Source organism: Dendrobates tinctorius, unplaced genomic scaffold (assembly GCF_039654945.1).
Source record: "Dendrobates tinctorius isolate UK_male_01 unplaced genomic scaffold, ASM3965494v1 ptg000085l, whole genome shotgun sequence".
In the NCBI taxonomy this organism is placed as follows: Eukaryota; Metazoa; Chordata; class Amphibia; order Anura; family Dendrobatidae; genus Dendrobates; species Dendrobates tinctorius.
This window is the reverse complement of record NW_027361753.1, coordinates 1,421,952-1,448,106: the sequence shown is the minus strand read 5'-3', so window position 1 is coordinate 1,448,106 and position 26,155 is coordinate 1,421,952. Positions and strand designations below refer to the sequence as shown.

The window sequence follows — 26,155 nt, the reverse complement described above, 5'->3', positions numbered from 1 at the left end:
TGACCCTTGTCATTGTGTTACCATGCACTTGGGCATTTCTTAGTAATATACAGGCTATGCCATTTATTGTGATTAGGATATTGGTCTGATTACTTCAGTCGGCTATTGTTCCTTACTTTCACATGCCACAGGGTAATTTTCATGCTTTGTGATTTGATACCTTTATCTGTCTTTCTTCAGCTGTATCTTGGCATTTGTTACACTGTTCTGTGACTTCTATATGTTCTGAAGATATTTGCATGTCAGCATTAGAATATTATTACTGTTCATTTCCCTGGATTCATGTTTATTTTTCTGGACTGTTATTATCAGCCCCATAAGGATTATTACACAGGTGTGCTCCCGCCTCCCCGTATACGGCATTTTTGCTTTTCTATTTTTGTTGTATTTTTTTTAAAAAAGCATGTAATAAAATTTGTTTTTAATCATTTTGGGATCTCTTCTTTGTCCTGTATTTACATGTATGGGATAAGTTGACAGTATTCTCTTTAAATTGTGAGAGGAAAATACTTGATCACGGTGTCCTGGTAGTAAGGATATAGGGAACAGTTCTGAATTGTTTATGACTTTAGCATATTTCAGAACTAAACTGTGGGGTTATTACAGCCACATTCTGTACTGCATGTGAAGGCTCCGCTGTAGGAGAACATTGGCCTCCTCTCTTGCAGTCCATTTCATGAGACGGTCCTGGGAACATTGATACTGTGAGTAGGATTTATTTGGTGAACAGTAAAAGGCTCTGTTCATATATTCGTGATGGCATGACCGATCTGCCACCAACAATAATCATTGGACATTATTGACATATAATGGAGACCATCAGGTACCGCCTATATTTCTATAGTTTAGAGGGGAAATGTAGCTCTGCATGAAATGCTATTTTTCCCATTAAAAACATTTGCTAAGTCTCAAAATCAGTCACCAGACTTCACAGTACACTCTGCATATATTATTCATTAGATCTTAGTCCTGAAGAGGCTGGTGTACTTTTATAACTCCATATTTGGATGGCTGTATAATCCTTTTTTTTTTTTTTTTTTTTTTTTTATATTACCGTAATTAAATTTTTGCCCACTTAGCCTAAGGTCACGTTCACACATTCAGTATTTGATCAGTATTTTACATCAGTATCTTTATGCCAAAATCAGGAGTGGGTGATAAATCCAGAAGTGGTGACGTGTTTCTATTATACTTTTTACTCCGATTGTTCTCTCCTAATTTTGGCTTACAAATACTGATGTGAAATACTGAACAAGGTCTAATTAACAGCTCCTCAGCGTCCTCCTCCCTGCTGCTGCTGAGAGTTTCCGCTTCTCAGTACAAGCTGCAGTAAGGCTGGGTGGGTAGAGACTGAAGACCCTGGACTTATGAGCTCTGTGCGTCTTTAGCTGGATTCATAAAATGCTTATACTGATATCAAAGCCATCCTGATAGGGTAAGTACACCGGCCTCATCAGGTCTAATAAATCTATTAATAATGTGTGCTGTTTGTATTGTAGAATCTGGTGACAGATCCACTTTAGCATATCAAAGCTCATGAAAAATGAGCTCCGCAGAGGACGACAGTGAGTGGATGACAAAGCTCCTCCTTAATGTCTCCATTTTGATACGAGGACAACAAATTACAACAGAATCAGGATTTATTAAAAAGGAAAAAAAATCATAGGAATTAGGGAAAAGCCTGCGCAGGATAATCTTAAATAAGTTTTAAAGGGAATCTGTCACCCCTTTTTAGTGATATCATGTAAAGATATCACCCTATTGTGCGTCCCATAAGGATTCTAATAGGATTTTTTTATTCCCCCCCCCCCCCCCCCCGACCCCGCACCTTTGATGCAAAAATACCTTTGTTACGTTGGTGAAGAGGTATGCAAATCGCTGCGGTCCGATGGGCGTGGCTTAGTCGGCTTCTCCCCCCCCCCCCCCTTCCTCGGCTTGCTGAGCGTAATCTTCATCTGTGAATATCACAGATAACGTTGTTTGCCGTGCTTGCGCATTCAAAGAGGCCTCTGGCGCCTGCACAGTATGGTTTGCCCAACTGTGGGCGAAGCATATAAGCTGTACTGTGCATGCGCCGGAATTTTCCAGAGTGGTCTATGCCCCAGAAGTGTGTCCTGCATGTGACGACTTCCAGGGCATAGACTGCGCTGAAAAATCCGGGCGCATGCACAGGACCGGTTATATGCTTCGCCCACAGTTGGGCAAAGCATATGGCACAGGCGCCAGAGGCCTCTTTGAATGCGCAAGCACGGCAAACAACGTTATCTGTGATATTCACAGATGAAGATTACACTCAGCAAGCCGAGGGGAGGGAAAGAAGCCGACTAAGCCACGCCCATCGGACTGAGGCGATTTGCATACCTCTTCACCAACATAACAAAGGTATTTTTGCATCAAAGGTGCGTGGTCGGGGCCCGGGGGGAATAAAAAATCCTAAAAGAATCCTTATGGGACGCGCAATTAGGTGATATCTTTACATGACATAACTAAAAAGGGGTGACAGATTCCCTTTAAAGGAATATGTGGCCTAATCTGCGCTGCTCAAAATGCTGTGGCGTCTGGAGAGAAACCTGTCAATCTAAGAGATTGGGGTGTGGAGAAGCCGCCGGGGACCTGCCTTGACCAGGTCAGCAAAGATGCATAGTCCCAAAACGGCTCTTCAAAGTCTGATTTTTTTTTTTTAGAAATATTGCCGCGTTTCCAAGTAAAACAAACACTACTGTAATAGCATAGCCAAACTCTGATTCATGGTTCGGACAGCATGAATCAGATGACAGGTTCCCTTTAAACAATAACTTCTATTTTGGACATTTTATCACCTTTTTCAGAAACCTTTCCTCATGTTATCACCACCTGACTTATCACAGCCTGTTAATGTCATCTCTCTGCCCCCTGTACCACCTCCAGGGATCCCAGTGGAACTTGTTTTCATCTGATCAACCCTCTTAATGATCACAGCCTCCTATTTGCTTACCCTTGGTAACCTGGAGAGAAAGGAAACAGAATCTTGTCTTCAGGTTATCACCCCTTGTACCAAGTAGAAAGGTGATCCGACGCCTGATTGTCACATCTAGAAGGTCTTTTTTTTTTTTTTTTTTTTTTTTTTTTATATATTTCCAGTAAACAGTGAGAAGATGACTATAATCATCCCAAGGGCCTGATCAGACCAGTTGTCATTTCTATGACTTAGATGATCACTGGCCTCTTCATCTAGGAGCTTTTTGGTGAATTTAGTTCTATGGGTCAGGGTCTACCTTTGCCACCATGTTTTCATTAAAAAGTTTCTACCGTTTCATCTCTATGCATCAAATTCTCTGCAGTCATATCCCTTCCTCTATTCCATTTCTTCTTCACATAAATTTGGTAAATTAATAGGATGTAGGGAAGAGATGGAAGTCGGTGTGACCGAGATGAGACTACACAGGTTTGTTGTCTGTTACCATAGAGACTCATAAATCTGAATGTAAGCCGTCATGTGTCAATTTTTCCAAAAAAAAATGCCATGTACATAAGTGCTATATTTTGGAGGACGACTCGCTTCTGAAACAAATGTCACACAAATGGAGGAAAATAAATGCCTGCCCATCCAGACATGATCTCACTACCTGGAGAGGACCAGGGGAAGCCGTGACCTGAAATGGGTTAAACAGGTTTTTTATTTAATTTTTTAACTGCAAATATATTTTAGTAATTTGATTTCCCTATATCCCTCTCATTAAATTGGTGGTTCAATAGCCATTATGCCCTTTATAAATATTTACCTTTAACCCCTAGTCACTTTTGCGATTTGCTTTATTATAAAATTCCCTACTATTCTCCCTATTTCCTATATCAGTCATATTTTTCTTTACCTCCTGTGAGGTTTCGTTTGAGGGAAGTGTCAAAATAGGGCATCACAGGAGGATGGCTCTGCAGTCACTTCTCCGCATCTTCTATCACTCCTCTGGAACATGACGTCATCAGCGGGCACTGCTGCGGTTGTGTCAGTTTCGTCACTGCCACCCCCCGGATGTTATGTGTCGGTGGGGTACTATGAGTGGCCACAATTTGCTGCCCACATCTTCAGCAGTATTGTTTGCACTCGCTATACACCGTGCTTCTGACATTGCAGTCTCTTTCCCTGAAACAGGAAGTCATAAGAGTGCGGTGATAAAAGCAGGGTAAGTGACAACAGTGCCACCTGATAACTATGTTAGAGGGCGGTGATAAAAACTTTAGGAAAGCACTGCTATCACTGACCTCTAACGTATAGTTATCAGGCGGCGCTGCTGTCACATACCCTGCTTCTATCACCACACCCTCATGACTTCTCATTTCAGAGAAAGACAGCCTGTCACAAGCAGGGACTGCGGTGGTGGCTATCAAAGATGCAGGTGGCAGAGACAGAATTTTGAAGTTAGCCACTGAAGATGCGGGCACCAGGGATGTAACTACAATAGGTGCTGGGGTTGAAATTGTATCCGGGCCCTAGAAACTAGGGGGACCTCAAATGTATTTTTTTTCTCCATATAAGAGACTGTTACTATTAAAGGCCTCTATTAGTTGGGGGGCACAGTTGGAGATTCTGCATTGGGGTTTGGGGTCTACAGGCTTCAAGTTATGCCAGTGGCGGGCATTAAAGTTTTGAGCATTTCTCCAGCACCCTCATCCCAAAACATGACACAATCTGTGAACGGCAATGAAAAAGCTGCGGAGAGTGACTGCAGCGCCGTCCCCGGATGATGTCCTGTTTCGGGGTGGTTATTGAAGCTATGGGCAGTGACTGCAGGGCCATCCTCCTGTGATAACTGAAGCTACACCTCTGGCCAGGGGCATAACTAGTGGCAGAGGCAGCAGTCACTTCCGGATCTTAGGAGGCCCAAAAGCAACCAGTATTATAAGGGGCAGTGGGACCCACTTATAGATTTGTATTGGGGCCTGAACACTTTAGGCTCTGCCGTCCATAGAAAACCCTCTTCTGCAACACTTACCTGCAGCAACGTACTCCCCCTGACGAAGGCGAATGCAGAAACGCACGTTGGGGTGGGCGCTCACATCTCCCTGGACCATACATTGAAGCTGAGCCTGCCACTTACCCAGGTAATACAACTGTGACATTTTTATTTTTGAAAAATTAACATGATAGCTGCCCATTCAAGTGACCAGGATCAGTGTCTCATATGCTTTTCCTGCTCTTGGCATATAGGCTCAATACTATTGGTATATTATACTTGCTATTTCTGGTTCTTCTATCTGGGTCTTCAGGGGATTGTGCTGCCTTTTTTGTACAGCAGTATTCTTGCACAAATGTTCCATCATTCCCTCCTGCCATTTCCCATGTCGATCTATATATTATTTGTATGAATTTTAACTAATAAATATTTGAATGAATTACACTACTATTTTTGGACTAGTACATCTTTTTTGCTTTTGGCAACTGTTTTTTCTCCATTATTCTAAAGCCTTTGTATAGTTGTAGACCTGGCAGGTGGACTTAATACTTTCCCCAATTTTAAAATAAATTATTTGCCCTTTCAGAGCTTGATTTACAAATTCAGGTCTTTACCGAGTGTCAAAAAGTTTACTACAAGAAAAAGTTTACATGCATAAATGAACTTTATACTCGTATATACATATAGTCACGCTATACATATATGTCGTGTCTGTGCTTCTTTGGAATGATTCGTCGACTGTCAATTTCCTTATAATTATATAGTTCTCATGAAAAAAAGAAGAAAATAATCTACAAGGGATCAAATGGCGTGCATGTTGGTTTGTTGATGTGGACCGGCCACCTGGTCAATGGTTATGGCAGCCATTGCTTGTGTCCAAAGAGTGCAGCCAATCAAGAGTTGCACTTTAACCCCTAGTCATTAGTAGATCGGTACAGTATACAACATGGCTGCCTCCATGAAGGGGTGCCCTTTTTAAAGCCAATATTTTTGATCTAGTTACTAGTATCAGAAAGAGGAGCATGATTCAGTGTCATATTCCAAGGATCACCTGCTCCTACAAAGAACGGCTGAGGGGAGATATTCTCATTGTGCGCCAAAGAAAACGCGTAAAGTCTGTCTGACTCCAAACGTGTTCTCTCCAGGAGTTTTAGGTTAGAGTCCTCATATTGATTGTCCAGTCCTTGTAAATTAAGGAGGTTTTTAGGTTCTTCAAGTAGATGTTTTGGGCTTGGACCCGGTACACAAATGGTCCCATTGGACCTGCGATTGCCACCGCTTTCTAGACTTGGCGGCATCATAACAAAGGCCTCATCTTCAGGACAGTTGTTATGGGCAAACAGTAGACTGGAGGTTCTCCAGTACGCCGGCTTCCTGCCTCTTCTGGGTCTGGACATCCGACAGCTCTGTCTCTTGATGTGACGGTGGAGGTGGTCAGACCTTGTGAAGCTTTTGTAGCAGAACTCGCACTGGTATGGCCGGATTCCTGTGTGGATGCGCATGTGATTCTTAAGGTCGTAGTTATGGACAAATTTAGCATTGCAGTGGATGCACAAATATGGCCGCTCCCCGGTGTGTTTCCGCATGTGAATCTTCAGCTTATCCTGCCTGAAAGAGTAAGATATTTGTTTATTTTATTGCCTGACACGTGTCATACAATTCCAAATATGCATCAAATATATCTCAAATCTAGCTCCTATCTATTTACAGCACTGGTGTCGCTAGCCCCTGGCCCCGGCACGAGCCCCGGACTTTTTGCCTATTGCCCTGATTCTCCAGCGAGTGCCACTTTGAACTTATAGGTGTCAACACAATGCCGATACAGTCCGAACATGTGTTGTATAAGGAGCCACACACTTCCTGCCCAACCAGTCCTTGCTGGTGGCGGCGCAACTACGTCACAGCATTGTGCCACCTGCGCAGACCCGCTCTCGTGTGCAGGACTGAAGTTTAGTAGAGTACAAGCTTTATTATTTGAACGGGACAATCTGGAACATTATTATCTCAATGGGCAATCAATGCATTATTACTTGCGGGGGGCACTCAAGTAGCAACATTACTTGAATGAGGAACTCGGAGACCATTATAATTTTCATGGGGGCACTCAAAGTATTATTATAAGTGGCCATTATTACTTGAAGTGTCACTCATGGATTATTTTTATTTTAGCAGGGTATGGAGTCTGCATTCAGACCACATTATTGCTTTAAGGGGACCCTCAGGCGGCCCATTTAATTTCAAGGGGGAATAATTATTTGAAGGGGGCACTGAAAGGCCATTACTACTTGAATGGAGTTGTAGGCATGCAGTGGTATTATTGGCAATATGTTTCATTCTGTAACAATATAGTAGTAGTATTTATTCAGTGTAGGAGTAATGGTGTTGCCGATCGCGTAGCGGTATTATTTGGCCCTTGTATAGTGGTAATTTTTGCTATTACTGGTCTCTGAAGATTGTGTTATAGTTTCTAGGTAATATTTAGCCCTTTTATAGCACCAGTTTGTATTATACAGTTGTATTATAAAGTTGCGGGGCTATAAAGAGATAAAATCCTTCGAACTTGGGCCCTTGATTTCTTTGGGACCCTAGCAACACCTTGATTTACATTCCGAGCCACATTATCCAGGTATAGTTTCTAGGGGGGGCATTGTTGTTGCAGTTTACATTTGTGACAACTAACATGGCCGCCTTTCTGCTCCTATAAGGGTTGTCTCTGGGTGCCAAAATCCATAGGGGTGCAAGATTTCACACCACTATGAAATGAGTTGTGCCAGTAAGCGCTACTTCCTCTTAGAGCGGCCTGCCCAGCATTGCCTATGCAGATCGCAGCAGTCAAGATGAGTTTATCAGCTCTTAAGCTCTGCAAAATCAGCGGCTGAGATGACAAAGCTCTCAGTATACATAAATGAACATCGTCTTCCTGATTGCTGCCTATGCAGAGGACAGATGATTGACAGGTCTCCCAATGCACACACGGGAGATACCTGTCAATCAAATACAGCAATGCAAGGAGCATTAAACTATGTATTTTTCTGAAATGCCAAAGAGCTTCAGAGAAAAAACACCGGGCTTCAATCGTGCATGGTTCAGGCTGCAAGTATCGACAGATTCCTTTTAATTTTAGATTTCACTCTGTGTGTAATAAGTCTGTCCTAACTTTCCTGATTCCGGCACCATATAGACGTGGGGATGATGTAGTCTTGTGTAAAAAGGGCAATTCTGTGTATTTTTAGAGCTTTCCCAGGAAGAACAGGCTTAAGTTTAAGGCTCTGTGCACACAGTGCGGATTCTGCTGCGGATCCGTAGCGGATTTGCCGCTGTGGATCTGCAGCAGAACTGCAGGTGATGTACAGTACCATTATAGCCTATGTAAAAAAAAAAAACCCGCTGTGCACATGCTGCGTTTTTTTCCGCGCGGTTTTTGTGCTGGGAAAAAAAAAAGCAGCATGTGACTTCTTTTGTGCGATTTTGCTGCAGTTATCCACCTGATCCATTCTGCAAATCCGCAGGTGGAAAACCACAGTAAAACCGCAAAAAAAAGGAGGAAATCCGCAGGAAAAATGCAGGTCATTTGACCTGCGGATTTAGTAAAATCCGCGCGGAAAAATCCGTGGGAGGATCCGCACTGTGTGCACATAGCCTTACTGTTTCGTGCTTGCGTGCCAATGGTCCCAATTTTGCCCGGACAGTCTCACGAACTGAAGAGAAAAACGGGATGGTTTTAGGTATCCCGCCTCAAAGTGGGTGTTCTGGGCATTTGTAGACAGGGCTTATAGTCCCAATTTTGATTATTCAAATGTTGGTCAGATTGTCAGGAAAAATACTCATGGCAGTCGCTCTCAAGCCCCGAAACCTGAATGTGACCCAAGTACCTTCTTGATTGAAAAAGACACCGATTTTGGTTCAGTGGAGATCCCGAGACAGCACTCGAGTTTAGAGATGAGCAAACTTGTTCGGATTCGGTTCCGAATACAATCGGCGTCGCATTTTGGTTTTACAAGATTCGTCTAACACAGCCGAACGTCATTAGAGTCATTGGGAGTAGATATTACCGAATATGTTCGGAACCGATCATCAAACGTACATTCGGCACAAATGGTGTTCGAATATGGTCCGAATATGTCAAAATCAGATTCAGGGCCAAAATTCGCACAAATTCGCTCATCTCTATTTAAGTTCCACCTTTATCTCTGTGGTTTGGAATTTATTTATTGGAAAGCGTGATACTACATATAATATTTTTAAACCTTCCCCGAAATACCGCAGCTACTCAGATATCGGATTATTTCTAAATTTATTTTTTCAAACAAAATGGAAAAATGTCCAACATTCACCTTCTAAGGCCTGTTTCATACTTCAGTTTTTTTGACATCAGTCAAAATCCGTCACTTTTAGAAAAAAACGTATCCGCCCTTTTTTTTGGCGGATCCGTTTTTTCCCCATAGCCTTACATTAGCGGCGGATTTTGACTGATGATCATCCGTTTTTTGACGGATCCGCTAAAATTTTAGCGGTTTCCGGGCGGAGCAGACAGACAATGAAACGTTTTTTGACATTGGCGGACCACTTTTTCTGACTGCGCCTGCCCAGGAGAATTTGTCAGCGACGCATTTTAACCTTATATGCCAGTCTTGAATCGGCGAAAAAAACTCTCACCACGGTTCCTTTAAATTTCACACTCTTGCCGGCTGCAACGGATCCGTATAGAAAACGGATCCAGTGGCCATCAGTTTGGCCAGTGACGGAAACGGATCCGTTTTTTAACCACCTGGCGGATTTGGACTGACCTTAAAAGACGGAAATGTGAAACAGGCCTAATCTGCATCCTGCGTCCATTGTAAGAGATTCCCAATCATTGCATTGTTGTTTTCTTTAAATTTTACACAGTGTCCCAAATTTTTCAGAATTGGGGTTGTAAATTGCACAAAATCATGCCCATTTGGTAAAATTAAAGATAAGTGTCCCCCTTCTTTTGAGAATACTTGACAACTTTTCTAGGATGCCCAGTAGGCTCTCCAAAAAAAATCCAAAAAACTTCTGGACTTCTCGAGGAGTTGGCAAATTTGCCAAGAGCCTCCAAATCCTCCTGAAATCTCACAGAAAATATTGGCAGCACTTTTGAAAGGGAGACTAAAAAGGCAAAAAGGGGGGGGGGGCAATTTGTGAAGAAGACATGACCAGAAAACGCCCAATTCTGAAAAGTTGGAAAAGGAAAGTATGCATTTATGGCATATCCAGAAGACGCGTATCTCCAGCATGGTGGTCCCATCTGATGAGGTGCCCAGTGCACCCAGATGAAGAATGAATGGACAGGTGACGACGCTCATCTCCGGCTCTCAACAAGTGCAGTCATTTGCACTATATTTATTATCTGTGTACCATCTATGCCCATATTGGCAGCACATTCTTCCTGTGTTCTCGGTAAAGACTAAGCAGCAAGAATCGTGCTTTATTGTAGCTGCAATGAATGAGAGCAATGTCCTAGATTATCACAGCCTCCACAATGTATAGGAGTACAGCCTCTCCCAAGAAATCGGGGAGAGACAGGGGAGTTGCATACATGACCTTGCCTCCATTTATATTACTTTTTCAGTTTATCTAGTCCTCCCACCATGAAACATAGCTTCCATCTTGTGTTCCACCCTCTTGATGTTAATGAGATGACTCTGCTTATTCTGTCTTGGGCTACACAGCAAAGCTGACAAGTGAGCTGAAGAAGACAAGCAATGTAGCTGTGGCATTCTAATTCTTAAAGGAGTAGTCTCATGTTCTTTGTTCAGGAGGGCAACACTACTCAACCTCCCAGACTCCTGCTTGTCGGGGGGCAGTACGCTACTGGAGATTGACCTCCTGAATTGTGCTGTCTCGCGTGCTGCTAGCAGAGGTAGCATTGGAGGAGCTCAGGGGCACAGAAGCTGCCTGGATCCAGTGAGGTGGCCCACTTTCACGTAGCATTTTCAAACTCTAAAGCAAAGAGCTTGTAAACGCTCCGTCCTTGTTTTGGAAAATCGTCCAACACCTGTGAGACTGCAGAGGTGGTCGGTAAACAAGGCAATAAGCAATAAATTATAACATCTCAAAGCTTTCCGTTCTTGTTTTTACAAGCATTTTTTTTTACATATTTAACAAGCTGAAACAACCCATTGAAAGAGTCAATCGTGGTAAAAATGACAAGGGATAGGACGGGCTGCAGAGGTCTCCCTCTGTGTGGTGTAACACATCAACCATTAATAGTTATTTAGCAAGTAACAGATTAAAGGGAATGTTTGTCTTTTGATTGCAGCATATAACACTGATCAGCAGGAGAATCCTTCAGTTTCCGAGAGGAGGAGACGATGTGCTGGACAAGAATGGGGAAGCTGTCATACACAGCCAGACTCCACTGGAGGTAACCTCCAAAGAGACTGACTATGAGCTACTGGGCCACCATGCAAAATCTGAAAAAGACCTCCCATCTCAGGCAGTGTGGCTTGTTGAAGATCTCGCTGACTACTAACACCTGGGACACATGCCCTGGCTATATCCCCCAGCCAGTCCTATCACCTACCTGTCCTTTATCATACATGTGCCTTCCCATGAAACTTCCAGCATACTTCATGCACCAGTAATGGGTACAACTGCTCCTCCAGCACCCAATATCAACGCCTCATCATTGAAACTGCATCACTAAGAAAAGTGCTGGAATGATGGAAATCACAGGAAGGATAGACAAGTTACTGGTGATGTGCAAATGATTGAGAGAGAATACATTGAAAATGTTTCCATTTTTCCATGTCTTCATTCTGGAGTACGAGCCAGATGCAGAAATCCCGACACTTACAGCCTCGGCTGCTATCAGTGAAGGTATGGCCATCGGAGGCAGGTTCTGTGGCGCTGAATGCACTTGGGCAAATCATCAAAATCCGCTGCTGGCAGCTCCTGTGTAATCACCGACCAATGACGTCCCAGATGTGCTTGATGGGAGACAAGTCCGGAGACGCTGCAGCCATGGAAGCGCATTTAGGCCATGAAGGCTCCTCACAAGAGCACGAACAGCATGCCGTCTGGCGTTCTTGGGTTGAAAAATGGCTCTTGGGGCACTTTCGACAAATGGCAGCACCACTGGTTCCACGATCAAGCCATTCTTGTAGTGCAAGCAAAACTGGAAGTCACAAGCCCAGATTAAGGTGTCAGACAGTCTTTACACAATCCATCATATGGTGCTACAAACCAAATGTCAGGCTACAGTTGTCCACTGACCTCACGCCACCGCTCCTCAGTCTATCGTGGTGTAGAGCAAGACAGCAACGGAGGCAGGAATTGAGGTCTGTCCTTTTCAGCTGTGAGTTCCGCTTTTGTCTTGGACACAATGATGGCTCAAGATTGGTCTGGAGACCACATGGGCAATGCCATGAAGAGGCCTTCTTCAGGTGACATCACACCAGTCCTACTCCCAGGTAAATGGTCTTGGGTGGCATAAAGTACTTAGCTGGATGCATGTTACTCTTGTTACTGTGAGCAGCCTGCATGGCCTAAACATTCTCCAATGACTGCAGCGTCTCCAGACTTGTCTCCCATTGAGCATTTCTGAACATCATTGGTCGGTGATTACACAGTAGCTGCCAGCAGCGGATCTTGATGATTTGCCCAAGCGCTTTCGGTGGCAGAAACTTCATCAGACGACCATTGTGCGCAGCCAAGGCTGTAAGCATCGGGATTTCTGCATGTGGCTTATACTCCAGACTGAATACATTGAGATGTTTTGAAAATGTTTCCTTTTTTTATCTTTTAGATATTGGTAACATGTCCATCCGGTTATTGCCATCATTCCATGACTTTTGGTGATGATATTTCAATGTTGAGGAGTGTATAATGAAAGGGTCTCTCTTTTATATACTTTGCGATTTCCATTTCTTACCAATATTAAGATTCGAAAACGTGCAGAGACCCAATACATCCCACTATTTGGGATTGCTCAATCCTCCATGGGCTAAACTGTATATATGAATCATGACTCAATCCAGTGTTGATGTCCATGTTACTTGGCGGCTGGACAGGAGGCCATGAATCTCTTACCTTCCAGCGTCCCAAAAATTGATAAAAAAAAAAAACTGCTGGCATATATAGGTTCTGGAATCATCCTTGCTTTTGCTCCTGTTTTTTGTTTGGTTTGCACCTTTTTTTTGTTTGCATCCATCTTGTTGTTTTTTGTGCCTTTTTATTAAGTCTATTTTAAATGTTCTCACCTGTTTTTTTTTTTTTTGCTTGTTTTACCGCTTTGTGGGTGGAATTTAGCAATTACAGATGTTTTCAACTGATTCTTTATGTACAATTTTTTTAAAAAAGTTGCAAAACTTGCGACTTCTCTCCAGTCGAGGCTTGTTTTTGAGTGCGTCAATTTTTGGGCGCATTTATATAACATTTTGCAAAATGTGCAACTTTTTTTTGCACTCTAAAGTTGTAAAAACCGCTCAAGACAGAAGAAAAGACCATTTTTGACTTTGCGCAAAATATACGAACCGCTGTATAAAAACAGCAACTAATACCAAAAGACAAAAAAAAAAGACAGGGACTTTAAAAAAAAAAAAAGACAAGCGCAAATGATGAATCTCGACCATAAAGCCACTCCAAGAGGAGGGAGACTGGAGTACAAAAAAGTCAATTTAAAAAGTTGACTAAAAAAGCAGAAATTTAAAAGAACAATTATGCATAATTGAAAAAGAGGAGTAAAAAAATAAACTTAAAGAAGGCAAAAATGTAAATTAAATTGGTTATGTAGAGTTAGTTAAAAAAAAAACCACATATAAATCGGGGACAAAAATGTAACCAAAATGCCCAACAGTAAAAAAAAAAAAAAGTTTGTAAAGAATACCGTAGTTGACCACTAGATGGCACGATTTATTTGCTGACTGTATATATGCTTCTGCTGCTCCTGTATACATGAGACTTGCTGAACATTCTAAATTCTCAAAACTGACCTTGAGATGTGTGGCTGTTGTTTAAAGGTACAAACTGATTATTTACCAGCTTCATACCCCATCAGATAAAGGAAAAGAACACTTACAATACAAGTTTGCAGAATGTTTCCCGTTTCTGTAAAATGCTAATCGCATCCTTTGCCCCCTCCGAGCTGTGACGCACCTGCTCAGCTACATTTCTATACATTTTCTATGATACAATAAAGTAAATATTAATACATAAGGAATGAAGTCGGTATTTTTTACTAGCTTCTAACCTGGTGAATCGGACCTCGCAGATGGTACACATATACGGCTTCTCTCCAGTGTGTGTCCTCATGTGTCTTGGAAGTTTTCCGGCTCCCATGATGACCTTATGACAGATCGGACATTGTTGTGAAGCCTTTGGCTTTATTTTCCTCTCTTCTTCCAAAGGCCATGGTGGAAACATACCCAGGTGAGTAGCACTGAGAAAGCTAAGGTAGGCACTGTAGTCCATTTCCGCCTTTATTTGCCCAAAATGTTTAGAGGAATGATCCAGGATCATCTCTTTGAAAAAATCCGTGGAAAAGGGAAGGGTTGGTATCTCATCGTTCTCCTCCTGCTTTATTTTTTTATCTTTGATCACGAGATTAAGCGGTCCGATATCGACCTGCGTCTCTTGGAGTTGGGAAAAGGCAGCGAGATCTCCATTCCAAAGCTGCGGAAAGAACCCTGGGACAAAATGAGAAATGGTCGGTCTTTTGTCTGACTTGGTGTTTTTAGGATGGGAATCTTCACTTAACAAAGATTCAATGGAGAAGTCCTTGACAGCACTTTGGTGGCCCGAATTATGGGTGGAAGAGTATTGGGTGGGTAAGTCCTTCTGAGATCCTCGGTAGGGTTCTTCTGTATGATCCGATGCAGAAGGGCTTTGGTTGCAGCTGCTTTCCTGAATATCCATTTGGTTCTCCTGGCTTACAAAGTCTTTTGTGTCATCTTCATCCTCCTCTTCATCATCATCATCATCATCTTCTTCCTTCTCCTCCTCTTCCTCATCCCCATCTCTTGGTGCTTCTAGGATTTCAAGGCAGACATTGATAACACATTGGATCTCTAACATCTCAGCGGCATCCAAGATGTGTTTGACATTGGACGTGGTGATCGTGAGCGTGGACGTGTAAGCGAATTCCAATATGGCAGAAAATGCTTCAGGTTTAACAAAGTCAATCTCATAAATGTACGGTTGTTCGACAACCGACCCTGTGGTGAAAAGCTTCTTAAAATATTTGCTGCAGGCGGCTAGAACAGATCTGTGCGTGCGGTACTCTTGGTCCTGGATGATAAGGATGACGTCACAGAGGAAGCCGTCACGTCGCTGCTGATTGAGTCCACATAGGATGTCGCTGCTGTGGTTCGGAAATGGAATGCCGATCAGATCTTCATGGCCACTTGCCATGTTCTCATGAGTGGTCCTACAATACAGAGAATTCAGGATCAGTATAAAAGCCAGGGGGTATTAATACAACAATCAGATCACAGCTGATCACTAATGGTCCCATAACTGGCTGACACTTCATAACCAATCAAAGAGCTAGAGAGGACAGGGTTGATTCACAGGACTCCAGTCCAGCGTCAAGGTCAGTGGCACCTGACAGTGAGACGCCCACAAATCTTACCTTCTAGTGTCCCCGGCGCAGCATTTTAAGTTGTTAGGGCTGGCACAATGTTACCTTACAATATGGTGTACAGATGACGTCAATCTATCCCTGGTTAATCAAATGTTTTGCCGGAGGCGCAGAGAAGGCAAGAGATTCATAGGATTCCCACCTAGCTCCTACATACCACTGACTTGAAAGTTGGATTGGAGCAAAACGACCTGCTCATCTCTACAAGGAACCCTTCCAACAAGTAGGGAGTGTTCAATATGGAGAAACCCTTTGAAGGGGTTGTTTGGCTTCATGTAAAATAATGCTTTCAAACAACATAACGAGCAGTTTAATCGAAAAAAGCCGCTGCCGATCCGGAACTTACTCTCCGTTACTCCCTTCTGGTCTTTCTTCAACCGGCCTGAAGTGTTGGCTCGCATCTACAGCATGTCACCACTTCTGCCAATCACTGAGCTTAGCGGTCACATGCAATCTACCTCGGCATGACTGCTGAGAACCACTCACTTAAGTGAATCAAGGATGGGGCTTACATCTCAGGAAATCCCCGTCACCCAGCTGCAGTTTGTTTAAAAAAAAAAAAAATAAAACACTCTTCCTCAAACTCAATGTGGACAAATCTGAACTCATCATCTTTCCTCCATCTCACAGATCTTCCTTACCTGTTCTATATATCACAATTAATGACACCACACTTTCCCCCATACCGAAAGTCCGCTGCCTCGGAGAAACCCTTGAGTCGGCCCTGTCCTTCAAACCGCACATCCAAGCTCTTTCCACCTCCTGTCGCCTCCAGCTCAAAATATCTCCAGAATCAATCCTTTCCTCAACCCTGAATCTACTAAAATGCTTGTGCATGCCCTCATCATCTCCCGCCTCGACTACTGCAACATCCTTTTCTGTGGCCTCCCTGCTAACACTCTCGCACCTCTCCAGTCCATCCTTAAGGCCGGTTTCACATTCGCGCTTTTGAGCGCAGCGACGGCCTGCGCATGGCCACCGCTAAGCCCCGCCCCCTGCCCGCCTCCACCGGTATCTCCGCCTCCGGGCGCATGACGTTGCATGCGTCGTGCGTCCCCTATCTTCATCACAGAGGGCGCAGGCCGTGCGCAGTCTGCGCACAGTCTGCGTTTGGCGGCGCATGCGTCCTTTTGACGGTGCACCGAGCAGCGCCAAACGCAACCTGTTGCATTTTGGTTGTGCTCGGCGCACCGTCAAGAGGACGCATGCGCCGCCAAACGCAGACTGTGCGCAGACTGCGCACGGCCTGCGCCCTCTGTGATGAAGATAGGGGACGCATGCAACGTCATGCGCTTGGAGGCGGGGCAGGGGGCGGGGCTTAGCGGCGGCCGTGCGCAGGCCATCGCTGCGCTCAAAAGCGCGAATGTGAAACCGGCCTAAGGGTGTGTGCACACGCTGCGGAATCCGCTGCGGATTAATCCGCACGGATTTTGCAAAAACCGCAGATAATCCGCAGGTCAAAAGACCTGCGGATTATCTGCAGTTTTGCCTGCGGTTTGGTCCTGCGGATTCACTATCTCCACAATGGTGGAGATAGGAACCCGCAGCGGTTTCCGCAGAAAGAATTGACATGCAATTCTTTCTGCGGATTCAAAACCGCAGCAAATCCGCGCGTTTTTTTCCGCAGCGTCAGCACAGCGGTTTTTTAGTACCATTCATTTGAATGGTACTGTACACCGCAGCTAAAACTGCTGCGGGTCCGCAGCGGCCAAAACCGCTGCAGAAACGCAGCGGATTCCGCAGCGTGTGCACAGACCCCAACTCTGCTGCCCAACTAATTTATCTCTCTCCTCGCTACTCCTCCACTTATCCCCTCTGCAAATCCCTTCACTGGTTCCCATTCCCTCAGCATATCCAGTTCAAATTACTAATACTGACCTACAAGGCCATCCATAACCTGTCTCCTCCATATATCTCTGAGCTAATCTCCCGATATCTTCCCTCACGTAATCTCTGGTCCTCCCAAGACCTCCTTCTCTCCTCCACACTTAGTCACTCCTCACCAAATCGCCTCCAAGACTTCTCCCGAATATCTCCCATCCTCTGGAATTCTGTGCCCCAACACATCCGATTATCAACCACATTCAGATCCTTCAGATGGAACCTGAAAACCCATCTCTTCAGGAAAGCTTACAGCCTGCAATGACCCCGCTGCCTCCTCACCACTACCGGAGCTACTGCCTCACCAACACTGGAGCTGCCGCAACCTCCCAACCTACTGTCTCCTTCCCCACCATCCTGTAGCATGTAAGCCTGAAAGGGCAGGGTCCTCTCTCCCCTCTGTATCAGTCGGTGATTGTTAGTTTGTTTACTGTAAGTAATATCTGTAGTTTGTATGTAACCCCTTCTCATGTACAGCACCATGGAACCAATGGTGCTATAGAAATAAATAATAAGAAGAAACAGGGTTTTCCTCTCCTTCCCCTGGATCCAGCGCTGCACCCGATGATTGACATTGTCTGCAGCGCTGACGTCACATTGACAACACTGCAGCAAATTGGTGAATTCAGTGGTGTCATCTACTTGGGCGGAGCTCAGTTATTGGCCGTAGTGCTGTTTATAGGACGTCAGCACTGCAGACAGTAACAGACACTAGGAGCACCGGTGAAGAGTCAGCACTAGACTTGGGGAAGGTGAGTAAAGCAGTTTATTTTTTTTTTTTACAAAAAAAACAAAGGGGTAACTGGAAAACCCCCTTTAAATGGACATCCCAATTGTCTGGTTGCTTTGGGAATTTGTCCCAGGACCGGACTATGATTTCTCCAGGCTTGATGTATAGGGCTTGCAATTTTAGCGCCAGTCCTACAGACTATTTCCTTTGCGCGGCAGTATAGATTACAATATCTTCTCTCTGTGACGCCCTGGCGGGGCTGGGACACCATTATGTTGTTGATGATGGCTTTTCCCAATAGGACCTAACTGTACCATGACTTCATGTCTCATGTAGTCATTTATTAAAAGGCAGCTCCACCCACTGATGTTTCCAATATGTGTTACTAGTCTTTATTTTTTACCCAAAACCTAAAACTGTCTACATGTCTGTAATTAAGAAAATTTTAGGATTATATTGTTTAATCCTTTAACGATCTGTCCATCTTTTATTTATTTTTATGCTATCATTTTTTTACCTCCCTTTTCTTCCGAGAGCTATAACTTTTTTATTTATTTCTTATGACCCAGTCGTACGAGGGCTTGGTTTTTTTTTTTTTTCTTCTCGCAACGAGTTGTCATTTTGAATTGCATCATTAATTATATCCTATAATGTACTGAAACAAAGGAAAAAAATTCCAAGTGTGGTGAAATAAAAAATTCACAATTTTGTTTGAGGGTTTTGTTTTTAAGATGTTCATTGCGCAGTAAAAATGACCTAAACATAATTGTCCAGATGTGTAAAAGTTATCGTATAAATAATATAAAATTCTGGACTTTGAAAGAAAAAAAAAATTGCTTTGTTACCTCTCTTTAAATTGCATTTTTTTAAATTATTCAATCCATAAAGTTGTTTTTTATGTGGCGAGTTAGAATTTTTATTTATACCATTTTGGGGTGCATGTCACGTTGATTGCTTTTTATTGCATTTTTTAGGGGGGACATGCGGAGACATCGATTCATTGATTTAATGTTTTCATAGATATATTCATACTTCATATATTTTATTTATTGTTTAAGTGGGAAATGGGAGTGTTGACTTAAATGTTATTTTCTTTTTATTTCTTATTTATTTTTTATTCATTTTTGCTTTATTTTTTAGGCCAATCTAAGAGACTTGAACCTGTCATTGTGTGTATGATATAGTGAAAAATGACAATATTGCAGTATATAGTAGAAATGACAATCTCCTATGAAGCCCAGCCTATTGTTGGGCTTCATTAAAGTACAAATGTGACATGACAGGGCCCTTCAGCAAGTCCCCAACCGCCATGGCCATCCTTCGGCGCCACAGGATCGCAACGTTTATTTGCCGCTGTCAGAGATTGACAGCATTCGAGTGGTTAAACAACAGTGATCGGAGCCAGCTCTGGTCTCTGCTGCTAGAGACTGGCCCTTGCCATGTATGTTGCAGGCTCGGCTCCTGAGCCCGTCCCATATACTCGTACCTGATATGTAAGGTTTAGCAAAATTTCTATGTTAATTTATTGCATTTTTTAAGAATTCTGCTTGCTGTAATTGAATGGGAACCTCCATTGGTTATTTCCAGTGCCCGTCACATGCCCAGGACAAATGTGTAGCCCATGCATGTACCCAGATGTAGACCACTCGTATATCGGATGCCTTCAGGATGGCGGGAATGGCCGCCTGGCCTGACCCTGCTACATCCCAGCTTCCTTTCCTATCTGCTGGAGCAGAAACCTCATCATCTCGTGTTTTTCATCCATGATCGGGGCGCCTTTAAATTGTGCGATGGAATTTACACGCCGCGCTGGCCTCCTCTTTCTTCATGGAAGATCAATGCCAACAAGGGACCTTGTCCTGGGCCACCTCCCACCCCCACACACCCAGATAGCAACACCACCATGATCAGCGTGTGGGAGCAGGAAGACTGGGGCCATGGGAAAATGGACGTGTAAATACTACCCTCCAGCTGCTGGAGGGGGCTACCTACATCCAAGAGCCAGTCAGGACGCTGACCCCTCTCTGCAGGGACTGTTAACCCTGTCGAGGATCATTTTCCCATCATTTATTACGCAAAAAAAAAAAAAAAACATTTTCCAGTTTCCTTTATGCGATTTGTACAGGATAACGCTTAACCGGCCTCAATCATCACAACTGTCCCATTGTAAAACTGTCTTTGTTGCCCATAATAACTAATCAGAGACTACCTGTCATTTTACCACGGCAACCAGAGCTCAGCTTTCATTTTACCATAGCAACCAGAGCTCAGCTTTCATTTTACCATAGCAACCAGAGCTCAGCTTTCATTTTACCATAGCAACCAGAGCTCAGCTTTCATTTTACCATAGCATCTAATCAGAGTCCAGCTTTCATTTTACCATAGCAACTAATCAGAGTCCAGCTTTCATTTTACCATAGCAACTAATCAGAGTCCAGCTTTCATTTTACCATAGCAACTAATCAGAGTCCAGCTTTCATTTTACCATAGCAACTAATCAGAGTCCAGCTTTCATTTTACCATAGCAACTAATCAGAGTCCAGCTTTCATTTTACCATAGCAACTAATCAGAGTCCAGCTTTCATTTTACCATAGCAACTAATCAGAGCACAGCTTTCATTTTACCATAGCAACCAGAGCTCAGCTTTCATTTTATCATAGCAACCAGAGCCCAGCTTTCATGTTACCATAGCAACTAATCAGAGCCCAGCTTTCATTTTACCATAGCAACCAGAGCTCAGCTTTCATTTTATCATAGCAACCAGAGCCCAGCTTTCATGTTACCATAGCAACTAATCAGAGCCCAGCTTTCATTTTACCATAGCAACCAGAGCTCAGCTTTCATTTTACCATATCAACCAGAGCCCAGCTTTCGTTTTACCATAGCAACCAGAGATCAGCTCTCATTTTACCATAGCAACTAATCAGAGCTTGGCTGTCATTTTCATGTATAATGTTCACTGTAATTGTACTGACTAGAAAAACAATGGTAGAATATTGAAGCTTTTTTTTTCCACCATTTCACACAACTTGGATTTCTTCCCCCTTTTTATGTGCATTATATTTTAAAGTTAATGATGTCAAACTACATTTCATCCCTCAAAATACGCAAAATCCGACATACGGCTATTTTGACTGGAAAAACAAATCCTGGAAGAAGAAAAGGAAAAAAATGAAAACTGTCCCACCAGAAAGAGGTTAAAGCTAGCTTAAAGAAGCCATTCTAGAAAATATGTTTGGTTCCTCACTCTTGGGCCGTAATTTTACGTCTGCTAGTGGAATAAGTTCATATTCGGCAGACATGTCAACACGTTGCCCAGTAATGTAGACTTTGTCATACGGGCATGGTGATGGACTGATTCTTAGCATTTAGATGCCTAAATATCATGACTCATATCCACTGGGATTGTGACGCCTTAATCACATTGTGTTCCATGGCCAAAGCCAAAGGCGTTACTTCCATGAATGTGTTAACGGCATGAACCCAGGGGGGCATGGGCCTTACAGTGCCAATGAATGAGATCTGCGTTTCCTCCATCGTAATCTGCCCTTCTGTGTCTAATTATGGCAGCCTTTGGACCTTTCAAGGGTAACATCAGTCTAAATATCTGCCACGCTTCTCTCTGATAGGATTGGGGTGGTTGAACAAGGACCGAGCCCTTCTACTGAGGATGGTAGTAAACTTGCGCTGTCTGTAGAGAAAGTGAGCTCAGTAGTTGATACCACCCATGAGGAGGGTGAAGAAATTGAGGTTGGGCCACACTCTTCATACACTACATAGTCTACCAATAAGTGGTAGGTCAAGCATTGATTTTCCTGTACGTTTCCAACTTTTATAGGATAGAAGGTTGTCATGACCCTTAGGCTATTTTCCCAGTAGCACATATACACACCCATGAAGAAGAGAGTCAGAGCCATACTGAGCTGAAGCCCTCTTTTCAACACACTGAGTTTGAAGCATATGGGGGGGGGGGCATATATTATTGCGTTTGTACCAAAATGTTTGTTCTAAATACCTAAGCCAAATAGATCAATGTTTCACATCATTTAATAACCCATTTTTTTTTTTTTTAGTTCCTATAACTTAAAAATGATGAGACAAGAAGGGCATGGTTAATCTTTTGGCATGAAGTACAACATATTTATGATTACATTTCTACATAAGTCACTTTTCTAAACAGGACATAGTTGTATTTAAAAAAAAAAAAGCATCTTCCTGACTGTGGTGCAGTAACCTGTTAAAGCTAGGGGGCGCTGTATATGCTACTCAGAATATGCATGTGGGCGTATGTCTGAACACCCATGATAAAGCCTGTATGTGTGTGTCTGGCTGTATGTAATAGGACCTGTAATGAGGTCGTGACCATGTGATCCATACCTCACTTGTGGGTGTGGACACTGTTATGAATGGGTCACCGAGGAGGAAAAAATAAACAACAAGCTATGTCTCAGAAAACCAGAGAGGTTGGTAACTATGCAGATTGCAGATCCCTGAACTTAACCGCACAACTAGCAGCAGTCGTGGAGCGTGCCTACGTTGGTCCTAGACACCTTGTCACAACCGGAGAGCTACATAAGCCTAAAGCAGGAAAAGAGGAAAACTAACTACCCCAGAGCAGACCTCAAAGGAAAGACAGCCCCCCACATTGACGGTGAAACAAGATGAAAGTACAAACAAAGGCAGGAAAATAGGCAGAGCAAACGATGGGACCCGGCTAACTAAAAAGGACAGGAAAGGAAAGACACTGTCTGCAATCTGCCAAAAAAACTACAAAAATATTGTCCAACACTTCTGATAGCAAAATTAACCCTGAAGTCACTAGACTTCTAAACCTATATCAGCACTCTGAAATATTCTGAGACAGAGCAAAAAAGAGGCCAATCTAATAAGGAACAAAAAGCAGATTGGCAAATACTGATTAATAGGAGTGGAAATTTAGCAAAGCCCCAGCAGGGGCAGGCGGACTACACAAAAAACTGAATTTACCAACAAGCACAAGTGTGAACATTAGCAAAAAACAAACTTAACTTGAGAAGACTGGAAGAGAGCTGAAGTCCAGGACCTGAGAAGCAGACTGAATCACCAGCACCCAGATAGGGCTGTCTTATATCCAGTCTGATACTCCAGAGATCCAATCGTTATCTTCCTCATCAGGTGGCAGATCACTACCACTTAAACCAACAGCACTACCTCCTGTCACCACCAGAGGGAGAACGGAAGGGGAACGGAAGGGGAACTCTCAACTGGTGGAGCAGAAAATGAGTTCATGACAGGTCACGTATCATATAGTGTGACTGAGGTCGGGTCACATGGGGTTGTGTGTGTTTGATCCTGAGTGGTCACAGTGCAAGGTCCCAGAAGGCCTGTGTGCGTTGGAAGTGTATGGACTGAACTTCCTGGAAGAGCACGTGGAAAGGCCCGGACCTGGTAGAGTTTGTGACGGCTCTGTGTAGGGAAGCTACTGTCCGGCTGTGGGTCTGGAACTCTAGACGGCCTAGTGAGCTTGGCACTGTCTGGAACGGTGATCCCAGTGCGGCTGCTTCCCTGATAACCCGTGAGGGATAAACTGTGAGTAACGCTGACCGGGGTCAGTAAGAGACTTTGTTTGCTTTATGTGGTAACGCTGCATGTTTAACGGACGTTGTACAGGAAGCTGCACGCTATTATGTTCATGAAGAGCGGTTTATGCTGATGGTTAATAAACCGGATGAACTGTTTAATCCGGAGTGTCCCCGCATATGCCTCAAAGACCGGCTAAGCGAGTAAATCCCCATCCACTGAACCACACCCATAGATGGGACATTCCCTATACATGGAAAGAAACCTGAAAGTGATTGCTGGGGTTCACCTGGTGAGCTGTAGATCAAGGTGAACCCATGGATCGAAAGTGATGGTCCAAGGGACAGTATGGACCAGACCATGGAGTAATTTAGTGGCTGGCAGGCAAGCCCAGCAGTACACACCAGAAGTCACAGAGCCAATAGTGTAGTCCAACACAGGAACTGAAAATGTTTAGCTAGTCCAGGAATTACTGCAGCGTAATGTGAACAAATGCAGAGAAGCGTTCATTATACTTACAGCAGCTGAAGGGTTTTTTTTGTTTTCTTTTATTAGAAAACAAATGGATAGCTGTTGGCAACAGAGATGAAGAGGAAAACAAGTACTTTATATAAAGAAGATGCACTCTCATGCAGGAGCCTTTGAAGTGTGAACAAGTTCTGATAACAGTTTGTTATGCTTACAGTAGATGAAGGGTTAATCAGCAGGTCTGAACCAGGAAGTAGAGGCAGATTATAGGAATCCGCTGGAGTTCGCAGATATGATTGCAGCAGAGAACTGGATGCTTGCAAATTCCAAATCACATGGTAACTGAACATAAAGCTTACTCAATACTCATTCTTGTGGTCTAGCTGGAAATACAAGTGACCCCCAATAGGGCCAGTACAATAATCCGAGGTGCTTGAAGAGCATATTGCATAACGTCCTTTCGTAGGGTGTAATGCCTGTTAAGCTAAGACAGAAAAACATTAATAGCCATTTAACCAAGAGATAACTAGATAGAGCATAGAACTGTTATACTGTTGTCATTATCGCTAATGTTGTGTGATTTGTTACGTTATACCTGGAAAACCGTCTGATCCATTCATTCTGTGATAGTAAAATAAATAGTTTTAATTGATTACTTCCACATCATCACATTATCTTTGATGTTGCATCCCAGTAATCTGTTCACACATACACAAGCTGCAAAACCGCGGCCTGTGTCTGATCCATTCTGTCCGTGGTTCCGGCAGGATGAATCCCCTGACAGATCTCAGGACCGGGGTACAAATGCTAACACTGTAGTGTCTCCTTTGAGTAATCTGACTGGCCTAGAAGATGATGGTAGTAATGCTTGTAGGAGACATATTGTTTATTGCCCAACTTTGCAAAAAATATGGTCAAAAAGTACATCTTAAAGTCTCATTTACTAGTGATACAGGTGAATATAAGGGTTAAAGTTTCAGCCGAATTCAGGATCATTTTGAGAATAAGAAACGTTCCGGAACGGCTGCGAACACTCTGCGGTGCCTGTCATTAAGATCAAGGGCCCTTCCATTGACCCGCTCTTCGATTTTTCATGTTGTATAGGAAAGAAGATGTTCACGGGTCGATATTTAATTGAGAAATAGAAGAGGATCCTGTTTATTCAGTACATACAGAACACATTAATTGGCGATGTGCGCTGCCTGCAGCCATTGTCCCGGTTAACCTTGATATATCGTAGATCAATACAGCAATAAAAATATAGCCATCTCTCCTGGAATAGTAGAAAAGTGCTCAAAGAAAGTAATTGTTTTGTTAATCTTAGGCCGTGTCAGGCTCTGGGGAGACATTCATTGTAAGTCGCAGACACATGATACTCCGGCTCATCACACTCCCACGGCGAAACAAAAAAAAAAAGGGGGGGGGGGGGGGGGAAGCAGGAAAATATTTATCCAATTAGTGAATATTATGGTTCTTGTAACAGAATGAATAAATTGTACCAGGTAGAACGCCCTTAAAGGGAACCTCAGAATTAGAGGCCGAGAATGGAAGTTATTCTGCTCCTTCTGGAGTCACGACAAACCAGTAGTCGAGGGAAAATGTAGGTTTATTGTCCACTGACTCCTTCCTCACGACAACTTGGGACAATTCAGAGATTTTTAGGTGTTTTCACACACAACCCTATTATCTGAGCACAGTAAAACAAATGTATAAAAATACTCTGCTGTAAAAAAGTAACAGTAAACAGCAAGTGCTAGTAAAAAGATAAGTTGATACGGTTTTTGCAAAAAATGTATACTAAGCCGCTCTACCAACCCATCAGAGCAGTCCCTAACTGATGTATTTAAAAACCTGAACATGTGTATAGTACCTAGATGAGCAGGATTCAGACAGGTAATGTCCGATGTGGACACGCTGCAGAGGACGGCCTTTATGTGCATGGCCCACAAGGAAGGGGTGGAAACCTCCCTAATCTTGCAAAA

General features: G+C 43.4%; 1 protein-coding gene and 1 long non-coding RNA gene across 5 annotated transcripts in view; one reads left to right on the top strand and one right to left on the bottom strand.

Annotated features, from left to right (window-relative positions):
* The window catches only part of LOC141097539 (uncharacterized), a 62,966-nt gene that overhangs the window by 8,159 nt on the left and 28,652 nt on the right, over positions 1-26,155 (top strand). The gene's annotated exons all lie outside the window — the stretch shown is intronic.
* ZBTB7C (zinc finger and BTB domain containing 7C) overlaps positions 5,541-26,155 on the bottom strand; it is a 238,261-nt gene continuing 217,646 nt past the window's right edge. For all 4 annotated transcript variants that reach the window (XM_073584756.1, XM_073584754.1, XM_073584755.1 and 1 more), the window contains 2 exons: positions 14,146-15,321; positions 5,541-6,539 (listed from right to left, as the gene is read on the bottom strand). In XM_073584756.1, the coding sequence (XP_073440857.1) occupies positions 5,927-6,539; positions 14,146-15,305 (1,773 nt within the window). In that variant the 5' untranslated portion in view covers positions 15,306-15,321 and the 3' untranslated portion in view covers positions 5,541-5,926. The remainder of the gene's footprint in view (positions 6,540-14,145; positions 15,322-26,155) is intronic.